Raw genomic sequence first — 17,948 nt, 5'->3', positions numbered from 1 at the left:
TCTATCTGATCAATCACAAAACTAAACTTGGAATAACATCAGTATGCAAGCAGTACCAAATTCTATCTGATCAATCACAAAATTAAACTCGGAATAACATCAGTATGCAGGCAGTACCTAATTATATCTGATCAATCACAAAATTAAACTCGGAATAACATCAATATGCAAGCAGTACCAAATTCTATCTGATCAATCACAAAATTAATCTCGGAATAACATCAATATGCAAGCAGTACCAAATTCTATCTGATGAATCACAAAATTAAACTTGGAATAACATCAGTATGCAAGCAGTACCAAATTATATCTGATCAATCACAAAAATAAACTAGGAATAACATCAGTATGCAAGCAGTACCAAATTCTATCTGATAAATCACAAAAATAGACTCTGAATAACATCAATATGCAAACAGTACCAAATTCTATCTGATAAATCACAAAATTAAACTCGGAATAACATCAGTATGCAAGCAGTACCTAATTCTATCTGATCAATCACAAAAATAAACTCGGAATATCAATAGGCAAGCAGTACCAAATTCTATCTGATGAATCACAAAATTAAACTCGGAATAACATCAGTATGCAAGCAGTACCCAATTCTATCTGATAAATCACAAAAATAAACTCGGAATAACATCAGTATGCAAGCAGTACCAAATTCTATCTGATGAATCACAAAATTAAACTCGGAATAACATCAGTATGCAAGCAGTACCTAATTCTATCTGACCAATCACAAAATTAAACTCGGAATAACATCAGTATGCAAGCTGTACCTAATTCTATCTGATAAATCACAAAATTAAACTCGGAATAACATCAGTATGCAAGCAGTACCAAATTCTATCTGAAAAATCACAAAATTAAACTTGGAATAACATCAGTATGCAAGCAGTACCTAATTCTATCTGATCAATCACAAAAATAAACTCGGAATATCAATATGCAAGCAGTACCTAATTCTATCTGATCAATCACAAAATTAAACTCGGAATAACATCAGTATGCAAGCAGTACCAAATTCTATCTGGTGAACCACAAAATTAAACTCGGAATAACATCAGTATGCAAGCAGTACCAAATTCTATCTGATCAATCACAAAATTAAGCTCGGAATAACATCAATATGCAAGCAGTACCAAATTCTATCTGATGAACCACAAAATTAAACTCGGAATCACATCAGTATGCAAGCAGTACCAAATTCTATCTGATGAATCACAAAACTAAACTCGGAATAACATCAGTATGCAAGCAGTACCAAATTTTATCTGAAAAATAAAAGTGTTTTATAGAATGCATTGATAAATTGAGATGACTTGAGAAGAAAAACTGTTCCAGGGTTGTAATTCTTCTTGATATAAGGGTATTTTCTTTGTGCAGTGAGGACTCCAACAAAGCTTGTGTTTCACCAAAGTCCAGAACTGTTACCAGAATGAGTGAAGCTAAGTTTTCTCTAGATGGAGCCTCTGTATTAACACCAGACTGAGGGTGCATTCCAGGTACTTCAAATACTGTAACCTGCACCGTAGATGTTAAAAACGTTAAAATTAAAATAAAAAACATAAAAAACGCATTTTTTTTGTCAATAAATAAAAAACGAAAAAAAAAACGAAAAAAACTTTCCAGTAGTTTTTAGGCAACACAAAAATCAATATTTTACTTATTTACACGCTATTTTGTGAAAGATATTTATCCTAATCTGATGACTAGAAAATACTCAAAAAAAACTACAAAAACTGGACTTTATAGCATGCAAAACGTTCCAAAAAAGGGACTGCAAAAGGTTAAACACAGCGTCATCTTCCAATGTATACACGCCTGGCCTACACTACCAGATATCAGCACTATGTTGTAGCATGTTTACGTAAAGTATCGTAGGCTAGCATCATAGATTCATTATTGATCTAAATTTGTTATCTAGAGTGTGACAGAGGACCTCCTGTATGGCCGATGATAAAAAAATGGAAGTACCAAATATAAAAAACGCAAAAAAAATAAAAAACGTAAAAAACCCGCGTTTTTCGAGGTAAAATAAAAAACGAAAAAAACGTTTTTATCATCTATGACCTGCACAAAGTGACGGTTTGTGTGGTGAAGGAGTAAACATTAACTGGTATTATTTTAATTTATTGCTATTATTTAATTGAATCTTTTTGACCTCACTTTTGTACTATGTTGCTAAAAGTTCTTATATTAGGCAGGTTAACGTGATAGATTTGTGCATAAAAACTGTTCCTTGTACCCTGAGATCAGCTGGAAGGCGGATTCACAATCAGGAGCGGCCATTTAATTTTTTCGGTGGGTTTTCATTTTTTAACTGGAATATTCAGTAGCTCAGCATGAAAATTCTGATCCCACTGGACCCTACCAGGCGGTTTGGATGGTATGTTACCATAGCATTATATTTTTGTCTTGTATCCTAAGATAATTTTGTTTCAGTGGATACAACTGGTGGTGTAGCAAAAAATTCTACCCCACCAATTCTGCCCCAACTCTCAACAGAAAATACATTTTTGCATGTTTTATGGGAATTTAGAAGCCTCAGTGGGCCTGACCCCACCCCTGAGGTTGCTACGCCACTGGATTTGACAGATTTTTCCAGGGGTGCCCAAAGAATGGGGGTGGGGGGAGCAAACATGTAGTGGTCAGCTTTTAAGTTTTACGGATGTAGGCTAAAACATGTTTAGACTTCAGGTACCCATGGGGTTTTATATTGCTATAAAACGGAGCAAGAATATTTTTCCAAGCTTCAGGAATTAAGGAATCAAGTCCCAGCCCACACCCAAAATTTAAATGGTCGATCCCTAAGAAAATTGGCACATTCTGGTGAATTTAACGTTTTGTGAAGACGGTTACAATTCTAATATAATTTCAGACTGGGGATGGTGCAGCGCGTTTTGTATGATGGATCTATCAGAATATATTGATCGATCAACATTTCGATGGAGCAGAAAAACGATTTGACTTGCGACCAATCCCGACCTGGAAAACGACACTGCACGTGCGATACGAGTCAAAATTGCCCAAATAGTTAAATTACCAAACATGGTATGGCCTTTCTGAAGTGACATTATGTTCTAACGGAAGCATACACTTCTAATTCGATGTATGAATTACTAATGAGTCTACCTTTTCAAAATAGCCATCCAGTACAAAAACTGTCTGCCCGCCTCCATCGTGCTTGTGGCGGGAAATGTTTCCATTACTTGCAGCACGGAAGTGTCGTGCGTGGGGCAATGAAACGGAACATGTACAAGTCAAACATGGGGCAGATCAACTGGTCTATAAACCGGTATTTGTTTAAAGCGCAAATTTCTGTATTCTGATTTTAATATTTAAAATGTATTCTTCCACATACGTTTAGTTTATTAATTCACCCAGGATATGTTTTTTCACCCAGCTTGATGCTCTTGAACGACTTCTGATCAGGCTCAGACTCATTTTCATACATGATAATCTTCTAACACGTAACACCCACTGATAAGACCACGTTATGCCATGAAATAAGCGAGAGGAATTTCCGGGTAGAAAGTAGAAAATTACAATTTTGTGTCAGGAATGGTATGTTGTGTTATATTTTACACGTTTATCAAACATTAAAGAGCTTGTTCAAAATATTTTCCCTCTATGAACAGTCAAATTCGAATCGTAGAACTAGCTGATTGATTTTGGATCATGTGAAATATTTTTAAGTTTTGTCTTCGATCTAAGTGTTACATTTACAACTTCAATTGCTGTTTTGGTTAGGTCATTCTGTCTGACATGCACTCCGCGGTCGACAAAATCAGCCAGTCAGGTAAGTACCGTCAGCAGCTTATCGCGTTTAGCTTTGATGAAATCTACTTTTCATTGAAGGTATCCGGTCTCGGCAAGTTCGAGCTCCTGGTTGGGGGAACATTCTCTAATCGCTATGCAATAGCTAGAAAGTGAATCGGACTTTATTGTTCAACAGGGAAGGCGTACCCGCCAAAACCACAACATCTGGATCAAGGATGTGGGCCTTATGGTGTACCAAGGTGCAGGTCGTGATCTACAATATGCTAGGTTACGATAGACACTTTATTATGGCGGTCAGCTAGACGGATTCTGAGGCCGGCATTAGCACCATAACCAACAACATGGATTAGTACAGTACATGGAATTTTACCCGGAAGACATTCACCATGCGCACGTCATTTACCCGCTAGCCCACGAGGCTATGACCATTCAAAAAGAGTGATTGAGAACCTGTAAGTGCGAACTTGCAAACCCGCAAGGAGGCAAGTTCAGGTCAGCGGATTCGCGAAGCTTGTTCAGAATCTGGTCGAAAAAAAACTTACATCGTCCAGTACCGGAACCTCCAGCTCTACTCCAGCTTCCAGATGCGCGTGTCCAAGATCAAATGAGCCATGGAGTGTGACTAAAGTTAATGGATGACACCAGACATTCAGCTCATCGCTGGACTGCGGACCAAGGCCAAGAATGCGTTTTAAAAACCTATTCAAACTTATGAACCAGTCCGTCTTTGGCAAGACCATGGAGAACCTTCAAAGGCCAACCTTACCGTGTACAAATGTAGGCCGATAAATCAGTCCCATACCCATGATGATATTGACACTTGGGTGATAATAGGAATTGCTTCAATGTTATGTATATATCTTGAAATTTCTAGGTTCAGTTAACAAAGGGGGGGAAAGCTTAAAATTATGTGGCAGTTTCATGCATTTGAAATTACAGTTTCTCCTCTGAAATTCTTATGTTTTCACTGAATGTTAAAAGTACATCAGTGTCACTTGTTTCTGTTCTTTTTGCAGGTCTCAGTTTGCATCGTAAAAGACTAGGAATTATGGAAAACTCTCCCCATAGAGAAGTCGCCCTGGGAGAACTTATCCGAGGTGTCAGAAGTCGCTCCATGGTGGTCGGAAAAGTCGTCCCACTGCGCCTGAAGAAGTCGCCCCAAGGATCATATATACTAATTCTGAGATGTCGCCACATGGTTGTTACGGCTTTATTATGTTACGTATATCTGATTTAATATATATTTATTTTAATTTAATTGTTTGTTTATTAGTTTTAATTTTTTTATATATTTTTCTTAATCCTATTGCAATGTAAATTTATTTACTGGAGATGATATTTTTCCAGAAAATTGGTTGACCTGAATCATTCTTTTCATAAACAGCAGGTGCTGGCCTGGATGCTGACCTTGATTCAAAATTAGTAAACAAAGTTCTTTTTTATTTTAAAATGATTGGTTGTTGTCAAGGTCAGTATGGGGCTTTGGGTTTACGATGCAAGCAATTTTTTTATTTTTTATTTCTTAGGGTCATTTTTTTGGTGTACGTAACATAAACATGATCACGTGACCCCCTTTTGATTTCTCAATTCTGGTTTTTCCATAACTACGCATTTGTTAGTTTTAACTGAGATGTGTAGAGAGAGAGATTTCTCAGTTTTGGGCTTTTACACTTAGTATCAAGTTGTTTTCATTGTTGTTGCCAGATTTTGAGTTAATTATCTTCAGATCATTTGGATTTCAAAAAGATTAATTCTTTATTCTCTGGAAGTAATTGAAGAGTACTCATATAGAACTTTTGGAAAGACATTGCTTACAAATTTCGTTTGGATTTCCAACACCAGAGTGCCATTATTTGTATTTCTATAAGGAACTGTAGATAAGCACAGTACTGACTACAGCATACGTCATTGTCATCCATCTTGGATTTCCATCAGGATTCGAACTTGAAATTATTAGAACATATGTTACTAGGACTTTTGCAAAATAATTCGTGGATTATTCTTAGATTAGTTTTGGATTTGATTCTTGAAACCGTAAGTTCTTGTTTGTTTTTTTTTTCATTTGTACAGAATTTTTCCAGGAAAATAAATTATTTGTTAAATTTTAAAAAGCTTGTTGTTTTCACTCTTTCTGTGTTACTGTTTATTCTAGCCTAAACACGTAACAATTTCTTGTCGTTCTTCTTCAACTTAATAACTTATTAAATCTATAAAATGTGAAATTTTTCAACTTTTCCATTTGATCAACTCCGCTTCTGTACTTAACGAAAAAGAAGTGTTCTCTGTCCCTTTTTGCTCTGCTCTTCAAATAATTATATGCATTTTATTTGAAAAAATAGAGCGGGTGTAAGCATGATTTGACGTTTGCAGTTTTATATTTGAAAAGGTTCCAACCTAATAACCAAATCCATCCTGAGATGACTTTATGTCATGGACCTCTGTAACAAGAAATCGAGTGAATTGGTGCTGACCGTCAATAAGCCAAAAGTTTATAGTATCGTCTCTCTAATTGAACAATTTAATCTGATTTTTCATTGAGATTTGGTGACGAATTATATTTGAACTCGATTTTAAAAAAAACAAAAAGAAAAACATTATTTACATCTGCTCAGGAAATGCGGTCGCAACTGAGTTCATCATCATGATTAATGCGCAGAATTCGGACGGTTTCTGAAAGATCACTTGTACTAAGTTAGTTTAATTTTTTTTTGTCAGTGCTCGTACTTTTATTATTTCTCAATAAAACAAACTATTTAATGTTAAAAAATATTTCACTACTAAATTGCCGATGCAAAATAAATAGGATTACGTTAATTTATTATATATATAACAACACTATGATCACGCGTATTAACGGGATTTTGTTAGCTTAAATGCGTATTTGACCTGCTTGACGTACTTGGGACATAATGAGAAGATCATTCTAAAAACAAATTGAAATGTCACATTTAAAGGCTGGGCTAACTTCATTAATATTTCACATGGTCCGAATCAGCTTGGAAGTTGGTCCGTATCAGTCAGTAATTTCTACCGAATCAGCCTGGTTCGAGTTTGAGAGTAATTACCATATTAATGAATAATGTGTGTGTGTGTGTGTGTGTGTAATTAGGATTTTTAACATAGCTTTAACAGTTTTTCAGTCATATCACTACGATGTCTGCAGTGTGGCAGTTGATAGTGAGGTCTAACACTGGGGCAGCATGCCGCAGACATGTAGCATGATGTCCCACCCCGTCACAGGTCGACCATTCCTAACACTAGCCTCTTAACGCTGAACACCTAGCGTTAGTACCATTTTTGTAAGTCTTTGGTATGACTCGGCCGGGGTTCGAACCCACGACCTCCCGCTTTCGAGGCAGGCGCTCTAACCACTAGGCCACCGGAGCGGTCATGAATAATGTTAGTATAATGGATATATCAATCAAGAAATGCAACTGTAAAATTTTTTATTTAAATTTTCTCGTGGTGTTCAGGTGTGTGTTGATATAAGAAATCTAACGAGTTTATATGACTTCCAGTTATAAGTAATTTATTTTTCTATTATCGACATTACACAAACAAGATGAATGCAGAATGGGAAGGAGGGGTATATTATATAACGAGTGGAAAACAGTCTCGAACGTAAGTGTGGAAATAAAAATGCATATTCATCTGATGTAATTATATACAAAATCAAAGGTGCATAATAAATTGATGTTGGAAACATTGAATGACAAAGCATAAACATTTCTTTAATGGTATTTCATTTGGTAGATAATTTCTTACTTTTCAAAGATGGAGAACAAAAAGAGCAAAAACAATGAGGAATGTTCCAGTACCCATGTTAATATAATTTTACAATAAAAATATCAGAGTTCAACAACGATCTAAAGTAAGGATTTCAAAACGAATACTTTTTGCTACCAGTATTGAAACAGTTTTGCCGTGTAACTGTCAGAGATGAACACTGATGGAAAACAATGGCAATATTTTCCATATTATTCAGTACCAAGTGTTGGATGGTCTAAGAGAATGAAAAAATTTATTCGGATACGTGCTGAGCATATTCAATCAAGGAAATGGTATTCAACGATCTCTTTGACAATCTGAACCCTCTACCTACTCAAAAATGACTGTGACTATTTAATAGTACGTTGTAAAATGTATAACTTCCAAATATTTTCTTGATTTTCATGAAACATTGTAAAGCAAGTTTGATTCTGTCTTGATGCTGTCATGGTGGTAAACAAAGACCAAAAACATTGTAGGTTGCGAACAATTTGCAATCTTTCAAGAAATGCAGTCAGTCATAACTCACAATGTAAATAATGCAGTGCTTTTGCCGCAAAGTAGTCACTTTTCTAAAAGCGTAATACCATTTTTAGTTTTGCGCACACAAAAAGTTATCCTTTATACCATTTTACTACATAATGTCTAAATACGTGATTTTGACATAAACCATTTTTAGCCAAATTCTTAAGGTGACAGGGTCCATTTTCTTTATGGGCTCCTGGCAAATTCCTAACTTAAGGCTATGGTGTGACCTTTTCCAGGGTTCTTCCTCCACCAGTTATACTGGCCGCCATGTATATAGCCTATCTTGTGCTGAAAAATGGCATTAAACCCTAGAACAACAACAACAAATAGATCCATCAATAAACAGACGCATAATCAAATGGATACACAAACAAGTAGAAACATGTAACGATTTTCAATTTACATAGGCTGAAATCAATCATCTGATTATAGTTCAAGTTAAAAAGCCAATTATTAATATATATATTCATATGTCTAAAAGTATTTCAAGAATAATCGGTTTTGACATTCGGTACAAAGTCATGCTCCGTTAGGCAAATGTTTCGTTTTAGACGAAACTTATTTGAACGGTTATCGCCTACATTCAATATCAACCTACGTCCATCATCTCCACCACAAATACAATATTTGACCGTACCTATTAAAACTGGTTGTCAGCGAGCTTTGACATATGCACGTTTTTGCGAAATGTATTTGTACATAACAGTTCTGGCATAGTACACATGCTATGAAATCATATTTCCGTAACCGTTATTGTATCCTGAAGATCATTGTCCGGAATGACTCTTTCAAGGTGACAAGCTTACGGACATCACACAAAATACTTTCTTTTATATAAAAAAGACAATATTGTCTGTTTGTATGAAAAAAATAACTGCATTTCTATTTGATAGCAATATGCCCGATTACGGTAGCAGCAGAGAGGGCGAACAGCCTCTAAATGGTTCACCCGTATTTTCGCAAAATACGACTTCCTGGGAGATCGCAACAATCGCGATATTTTCTCAGTATCGGACATCAGTCGACGTTGTTCGCCGAACTTAATAGACTCCAACCCCACTTACTGGTTATCGCGATTACCAGCGATACATCGAAGGAAAATATGCGATTGTTGTCGGTGCCAAGTTGGAGGCGCGCCCTCTCTGCTGCTATAAATTAAATCACCGCTATATCAATAATGGCAAATATCGTTGAAGCACATTCCGCTAGACTAGCTCGAGAGCGACTAGAAGCAATCAAAAAATTTCTTCCCGTGAGAGATTCTGTAAGACAAATACTTCAAGAACGTCAGCAAGCACAAGTTGAATTTGTTACGGGTACAGAACAGTTATTTAAGCCCATTACAACAGCTACTGAAAAAGTTTCAGCAACTACTGAAAGCGCTATATGGGGAGATATTTAGGATGAGGAGGAGAGGAAGAAGGGTATTCTTCCACTATTAAAACAAACCGCTGTGCAGACTGAAAAAATAGCAAGAACTAAAAAAACAAAAAAGATTTTACGAGATCTTCCAATTGACATAGCTGTAGCTCAACCTCTACCCGTCGATGAAGAAAAAATACTTAAAGGCATCAGCGAAATTCGTACTGAAGTCGCCGACGTGAAAAAAAGAACTCGCACCTAAACCCAAACCGGTAAAAGAAAATGTTGAACTGAGTGCAAAATTTAATGAGGGTTTTATTGAAATATTTAAAGAAATAAAAGAAAATGATTTACCCTCTGCAATGTTATCGTATTTAGATGATAAAAAAACGATTTTTAAAACCAGGATATACCGCCATAGACAATAATAAATTTATAAAATGGCTGTATCGCGTGTATTACGACAAAGGACAAGTCAGGCATGATTACCCAATATATAAAAATTTGGTAAAGGAAATTAAACGACTTGATAAGCTCGTATCACAACAGCCACCGCCTCCCTATTCGCCGCCTACGCAGGAGTCTTATCAACTTCCTCCCCCACTGTAACAAACAGAACGACAAAGATCTCAACCCGAACCTCAACCGGAGGAATTACCACCCGAGCCTTCAGTAATGTTTGGAGAAGGCCCTCTTAATTATATTACCTCAAGAGAATATAATCAGTTAATCAATTTTGCTGCGCATGGTTATGATAAATACAACAGGGCGTATCTAAGACCTGAATATGTTGAAAGAGCGTATCTAAGACCTGAATATGTTGAAAGAGTAACACCTGATGATTGGCCTACTATAATATATTTTTCCGCTACTGAATCCAATATTAATCTAAGGGATCCCGATTACCTAACATTTATGCAAAAGGTAGCTAAAGCAAAGCAACGACCATCTCAAGGAGAAGTACCCGGTGCTACTGGCAGTGGTTTGGGAAGTGGTTTTATTGCCTGTCCTAGCAATATTCTCAATGACGTGCAACGGTTAGAAGTTCTCATCGGAGGAAAACGAGCCGGGAATAACTCACCAGAAATAATTAATGAAGCAGCTGATATCTGCCGACGATTATTTCAAGGCGGTATCATGGATACTAGTATCTACCGAGAACTTATTGATGAGCTCGTTGATGACTATCATAGTGACTAGTTGTTAGATAAATAAACAATTAAATAAAATGGTCGTACACAATTCTCATCGTGGGCCCGTACCGGTTGGGGTAATAAACTCGCGATTGCCAACCTATAAAGCAACTTACGGAGATGGACTCGGTCATGTTGTTCAGGGTTTATTCAGAAGGATAGCTCCCAAAGCATTACCGATCGCAAAACAATTATCAATGAAAGCTATTGACGTTGTTCGTGATAAAGCTACTGGTGCTATTGGTAACGTTGCCAGTAAAGCGTTCTTGGCAATCAAGGACAGACTAGCACGATTAATACGCAGACCACCACAGCCAGTCAAATTACCAAGCACTGAGGTGATGCCTGCAAATGTCAGTAAAGTAATAAATCAAGTCGCAAATCAAAAACTAGCAGCGCTGATAAATCAAGGGGCTGAACAAATAAATACGAGTCTGATATCAGGAAGTGGTCTTCTTCGTTTTAGAAGATAACAAATTATAATAAAATGTTTAAACGTGTATCTGACCCAGCGTTTGACATGGATGCACCAGTACTCAAGGATGAATCCGTGCGTGATTATCAGTATTATTCTTATGAACCAATATCGCCAAATCAACGTGGAAGAAGTGAATTACGAGTTCAGGATACAAGTAGGTATTTCTTGCCCGCTGAAGCATTTATTGAGGTCACAGGTGAACTTGTAACAAACGTCTTCGTTAATGCACCATACGGAGCTAATGTCAGAGTTGGATTTGTTAATAATGGCATTATGGCGCTATTCAAAAGTGCCGCATATATGACTGATGGAAAGAAATTGAGACAATCCAGGATAATGTTGACGTTGCTACAACGATTATAGGTCTAGCAAGATATTTTGATGATTATACTAAATCAGCCGGCCCAACTATGATGTTCGTCAAAGATAATTTTGACCGTCCTGATCCCAACCCATTTCGTTACGTACAAGTGGAGCTTGATACTGCAGTTGACCCACAACCAGCTGGAGCTATAGCTAGACCAGCTACCGCATTTTTGATGCCACATAGTCAAGACCCTGATTACAACTTAGGTTTTGCTACACGCAAATTAATGTTAAAGGGTGATCGTAGAAGATTTACGTGCGCAATTCTACTAACCCACATCTTTGGATTTTGCAGAAATGTCGGAAAGGTCATTTTTGGAGCCAAACACACAGTTGTTCTTCATCGAAAGGAAGATAATGATGCTATCTGGCGAGAAGCCGGCTCTCCTGAGGGTAAAGTAATATTATTTAAACTCGTGTTATGGATGCCGGTAATGTCACCATCAATTGCTGAGGAGCAGCGTCTACTTTCTTTTATAGATCAAGGCGGTAAATCAATATTGTCGTGGTTAACAACAACTACCGACAGTAATCAAAATCCTGTCAACGGTTTATTCACTTGGCATATATCATCACAGCAAGGCGTTTCTGCACCGAGACATATCTTTGTTGCTCTTCAACTGGCTGAACGATTTTACAATCAAGAAAGAAATCCAATGGTATTTGACAAACTTGGCGTCGAAGAAGTATCTTTAAGAATAGATGGGCATCAAGAACCATCCGAGGATATAACGTTGAATTTTAACGAAAATCAAGTAGCACGTGCATATCGTCGCTTGATGACATTCATGGGACGTGATCAAAATATTGATACTGGTTTACAAATATCGCAGTTAGATTTTACAACTCTATACCCGATTTATTACTTTTCGCTGGAACATCTTGATTTAGTTAAGCAATCTGTCGTTGATATACACTTTCGAGCTATCGTGCGTTCAGCTGATAATTACAGAGCAATTGACGTTATACTCAGTGATAAATCAATGATACTTGAAGGTGTTGGTGGACGAATGAGAGTCGTTGATGCGCCAGTGGAAAATATGTAGACAATTAGATCAATTGCGTTTATTATAAAAATATCATACAATCACGTTAATGTCACCCTGACTCCTGGTCAGGCGAAAAAATTACAATCGAAAAACGCGAGCGCATGTGGGGCACTAGAACAAGATCAAATTGATAATGGTGGTCCAAACAAGTTATCATTGACTAAAACCCAACTAAAACATTTCAATAAAGCAAAGCAAGCAAAAACCGGTGTTCGACTCGATTTCGCTCCAAAAGCCATCAGCAACATTATTAAAACCGGTGGTATATTTCCACTTCTCGCAGCAATACCAGCACTGATAGCTGCTGCTTCCCCAGCTGTTGCAAAAGCATCCGCGTTAGGTGCTGTTGGAACGGCTGCTGGAATGGCATTAAAGAAAGCAACTGGAAAAGGATACAAAAAAGGGAGCGGGTCTAAGACTTCCAGGAACTCCGCCCTCATGGTACGGAAGGGGTCTAAGACTTCCAGGAACTCCGCCCTCATGGTATCCCAAACGCCGTTAACGCCGATGTCAAATTTTGATTTCCTCGATGCTGCTAAACAACTTAAAAGAAAAAATTTCAGAGGTGTTTTTATGAGAGATCAGTTACCGCGCGAACCGAATAATTCAGAAACTGGAATTATTAATCTTGATAACAGCGATGGTCCAGGAACTCATTGGGTTGCTTACGCGATACATCCACGTGGAATTGTTTATTTCGATTCATATGGGTTAGAGCCGCCAGTTGAATTTCTAAAATACGCACACAAAGTGCAAAGCACTCCCATTCCAGTCTGGTACTCAACGCTACCAACACAAACACTAACCGATCCGCCAATATGTGGCCGTGAAGTATTAAATGTGCTTGCAGCGTTATCAAAATCAACCAAACCGCCTCACAAAGTTGTGCACGAGTATACCGCGGACCGATTTAACATTTTAAACAATCCCTAAAGAATAATGGTTGATATTTACGGAAGATCTCTCATCGAAACAAAGAGTAAAAAACGCGGCGACGTAGATTTATCAAAATATGCGACCAAAGATGAAATCGACAATCTTTTAACGTTATCCGGGATAGACCCAGATGAGGTTGTTATTTTTCAGGACCGACATGGCAAGCTAAAAACCAGCAATATCAAATGGAATGACATAGTTCGCAGGGTTCTTGGAGCTACCCCGGATAACATCCCTGTTTTTACTGACAGCGGAAAAATCAGGGATTCAAGTATATCGTTTACAACCATCAGAGACGAAATCATATAGAGAGTTGCTAATCGCTTAATAAATACCGGTGACACAATGACAGGTGAACTCAACATGAACGGAAACAAAATAGTCGTTTTAAGAGATCCAACATCAGACGAAGATGCCGCGACGAAAAAATGCGTAGACGTTAACTACGGCGCCGTTGACTATTGATTATCCACGTTGCGGAACGAGTATGACGTTCACGTAAACGCGTTTGCAAATCTCCGTAGGAACTTTAGAAAAATTAATGAAATCGCAGAAGAATTCTTTGGTACCACATTGACCGTTGACGCAAAACTTTCTGATATCAAAACTAACATTGACACGGTCAAACAAACAGAGCAAGATATCGTAAGTGGGATTCCCGAGATCGTTACAAAATTAGTCTGATTAAAATCCCACCTGGAGTTACTCCCGGGAATAATACCAACACATTATACACGGTATCATCTGGATTCGCAACATGGTCAAAACAAAATAATACTATCGAATATACCGCAACAGTCACTGGAGTGTATAGACTGTCTGTGTTCAGTGCTGCAAAATTTGAGATATTTACAACATATCTTTGGAGGCATTCCACCGACAAGTTTTCCGGGGTTGTGACTATCATATTAAATAGCGGAACCGAAAAAACATTTATAGTGGAAGCTGCCGACAAGACATTAACTGCAACATCTTACTGGTGGTGTTTGGAATTTGTGGCTGAAACACCTCAATTGGTTACTGCGTAAAATAATAAATGGTGTTGACAAAGTCAATTACAGCGCCAACGACAACATTAGATGCGCAATAATATAGATACGATCAAGTACGCGAATGGCAGTCAGAGTTAAAAACCATCATTGACACGTACACAAAAAAGTAAAATAAACACATGCGGCGTGTAATCGTCCTGGATGCTATACTATACTCAGTATCCGCGTTAGTTGCATCCACTGGCGTAATATTATCAGCGCTAACGCCAGTAACAACTGCAATCGCAGTAACAATATGCGTTTCATCATCAGCGGCCGTGGCTTGTGTTTTTAATATAATCGCGAAAAAGATATCAACGTGCACGAACACAAAATTGCACGATTATGTCACGCGGCTAAACACAGCAACAGCAGCATACTAAAAAGTATCGTCACTGATATCATCAAGCCTCCACGATGCAACGATATCAGATTCTGAATTCAGGAACATGGCAAAGATATACTAAGACTACAAACAAGTCCACCATTTGAAAACAACGAAAATGAATAATGACAGAATTACTACAGAAGATAGCCGCAAACACAAGCCCCGTGAAAACCTCAATGATAACAGTGAGCTCGACCAGACCAGAATATAATATTAATTTTCCAAATGCGATTCCGGCAAGCGAGATCGCACTGGCACAGTTGCGAGTATACCACAGTTGGCCTAATATCAGATCAAAATCATTTGGCGGATTACCAGCAAATAATTCGTTTGTGTTTGCAAATAAAAACTGACCCGATGGTACAACCGACTGGAACGTTGTTGGAATACCAACCGGGTCCTATCAAATCGAAGAAATCAATGAGAAATTACAGGGTCGAATAAAAAATATCACCGGGAAGGAATCTAAAATAGCAATTACCGTTCATGAACCAACACTGTCTTCTGCAATCGAAATAAACTCGCCCGACTACGCCGTGGATATATATCAGAGTTCGATAAGATCAGTTTTGGGTTGGCCTGAAATTCCACCACCGGAAGCACCGTCGTTACCAGAACCTAAAAGGTCTGACTATGTCACGAATGTGAAAACATTTATAATGGAACCAGAGTACAGAAAAACGTTTTCCGGTGATTATTTTTTGACTGATTATGGTGATTCATTAAGATTTTTTTTAATAAATTATTTGAGTTTACGACACCACCAACTAGTCTGGCTGTCCGAGAAGAATACTTTTGATTTTCTTTCAACCGCAATTACTCCTGAACTTACAAGCGCATTTGCTAAATTAAGAATTTGTTTGCAAGTATTGCGCAGTATTATTCTGATGACCTAAAGCAAAAAAGTTTCGAAACAATTCAGCATATAAATCAAATTATGGACGATAGAGAGCATATTAATCGAGAAATTCGTAGCATGGTAATTAATGAAAAGTATCATGAACGCTATGGAACCAGATCGCCCTCATATAATGTGCTTCTTAATTATTTAAAACTAACCGAACAACAATTACCGACATTTGTAATACCAGCACTTGCAACCGAAAAAATAAAGAAAACTCTCAACGATCTAATCAATGAAAACTTCCCTAAAATACTCGCTGCGTGAAAAAAGATAACGCTACCACCGGCAGCTATTCTCCGGCACAACAATGACCCAGCGGGACAAGGACGACATGTATCCCCCGAAATCGTGAATATAACCCCAGTGGTCGCGGTCAATCTTGTGTGTGATGTAATCAATGGCAGCTACAGCACGGACACGACAGTATCAAATCAAACCCAGAAAGGATTTGTTCTTTATTCATTCACACCAAAAGAACCACCTGGATATCTGATTGTTCAAGAGCCGATCAATCCAGTCTATCTACGATGTCATAATACACTGTTATCAAAAATAAATTTCAAACTAACTGACCAGTCCGGCCACTTGTTGGATTTGAGGAATGAGATATTAATATTAATTTACTTGTAAGATCCGAGAGATTTTCGATCTTAAGGATCTCATTCAAGAAAACAGTACCAAAAAAATAATTCTCCTGACAGTCAAGGTGGATATTTTTTTTACTGTCGCTCAGAAGTATAAGAAATTTATTTTTTACTGAAAATCTATCGAATTTCTCAACGTTGATGGGGTAACAGGTAGTCAAAATCGTGTAAATCGACTGATTTTTCAACGTTGAAGGGTATTTAGGTAGCTAAAGTCGTGTAAATCGACCGATTTGTTAATTTTGAAGGGTATTTAGGTAGTCAAAATCATGTGCATCGACTGATTTCATAAGCAAGTATAATAATTTTATTTTTTGTGCACTGGCAACAGTAAAAATATTTTATTTATATATATTTTGCGCACATCGACTGATTTGTTAGTTCTAATAAGGTGTTTTCTAGTAAAAATCATGAAAATCGACCGATTTGTTAATTGTGATAGGGTGTTTGCTAGTAAAAATAATGAAAACCCAGCAATTTTCAGTGAAAAACAAAAGGAAAGTTATACTGTCAGTGAAAAACAAAAAACAAATATTGTAATCAGTTTTTAACTTTCGATTTCATTTCCTACTTACTGGATTTCCACGTACGAGTCTAATTTTCGTTTATGATCGCTTCACGATCTGACATAATTTTTCTTAGTTGCCTTACGCGAGTATTAATTATCTTTTTTGATTCATATTCAAGAGACGATTCCAACCTAATTTTTTCATTTGCACGAGACAATGAAACAAATTCCTTTATTCGTGTTTCTTTCACTGTGGCTAGTGATTGATACATAGCCGTCTGAATTTTCTTTATAAATCTATATTGTGATGGCAGAATATACCACCCTTGTTGTTTATCCTCTTGCAGTGTTTCAAAGTCAGAAATACTTTTTTCAGGATTTAGTTCATCAGATATATTTATACCGTCATGTTCTAATTTTTTAATAGCAACAATTACATCATTGATATTTTCGTAATTCATTATACCGAATATTATGTATTTAAAAGAAAAATATTTTAGACCAAAAATAAACAGTAGCTATGATGAGCGGCTGTTGCGCAATCTCAAGGGAGGTAATTCCATCATTGACTTTTACACAATCGTTGTGGAGTTATCTCCGTTATCTGTATCTAACACCAATGGAATATAAGAGAACGAAATTCAGGCATTATGCGAGTTTGAAAAGGCCGATTTGGTTATATTTTCTGCAGCATATCGTACCGCAGCGGTGTTGATATCGAAATATTTGCCAGCCGCAGTCATTGACTGAAAAACTCTCTCTTCGCCGGTCTCTCCATTGAAATATTTAACTACCCTATGCCCTCTCTTCCCCCAGCACCCCCACGTGCAGCATTCTCGCGTTGTGTGATAGCTTGCATGTTAGATAAATTATTAAGTTTCTTTCCGTCATTATGATCGATCACAAGACCGTCTTCGATCTCTTCAAAGAAACACTCGTACACGAAACGATGACATAGATAATTTTTCTTGCCCCAACAGTAAATACAAGATAGCCATGATTAT

General features: G+C 37.3%; 1 protein-coding gene across 3 annotated transcripts in view; it reads left to right on the top strand.

Moving 5' to 3' along the window:
- Positions 1-5,846, top strand: part of LOC149799965 (uncharacterized) — a 63,382-nt gene extending 57,536 nt beyond the window's left edge. Inside the window, exons 3-4 of one of the 3 annotated variants that reach the window (XR_016421261.1) lie at positions 1,393-1,511; positions 4,806-5,846. Coding sequence is in view for 2 of the 3 variants with exons in the window: in XM_089959474.1 (XP_089815600.1) it covers positions 4,806-5,026 (221 nt within the window). In the remaining variant the exon portion in view is untranslated. Of the gene's footprint in view, positions 1-1,392; positions 3,230-4,805 lie in introns of those variants that run through there. The other 2 variants (XM_089959474.1, XM_089959475.1) reach the window with 2 other exon arrangements.
- The last annotated feature ends 12,102 nt before the right edge of the window (positions 5,847-17,948 follow it).

Source organism: Sinohyriopsis cumingii, chromosome 5, assembly GCF_028554795.1.
Source record: "Sinohyriopsis cumingii isolate HCF-2022 chromosome 5, ASM2855479v2, whole genome shotgun sequence".
NCBI classification, from domain to species: domain Eukaryota; kingdom Metazoa; phylum Mollusca; class Bivalvia; order Unionida; family Unionidae; genus Sinohyriopsis; species Sinohyriopsis cumingii.
This window is presented reverse-complemented; position numbering and strand designations above follow the sequence as displayed.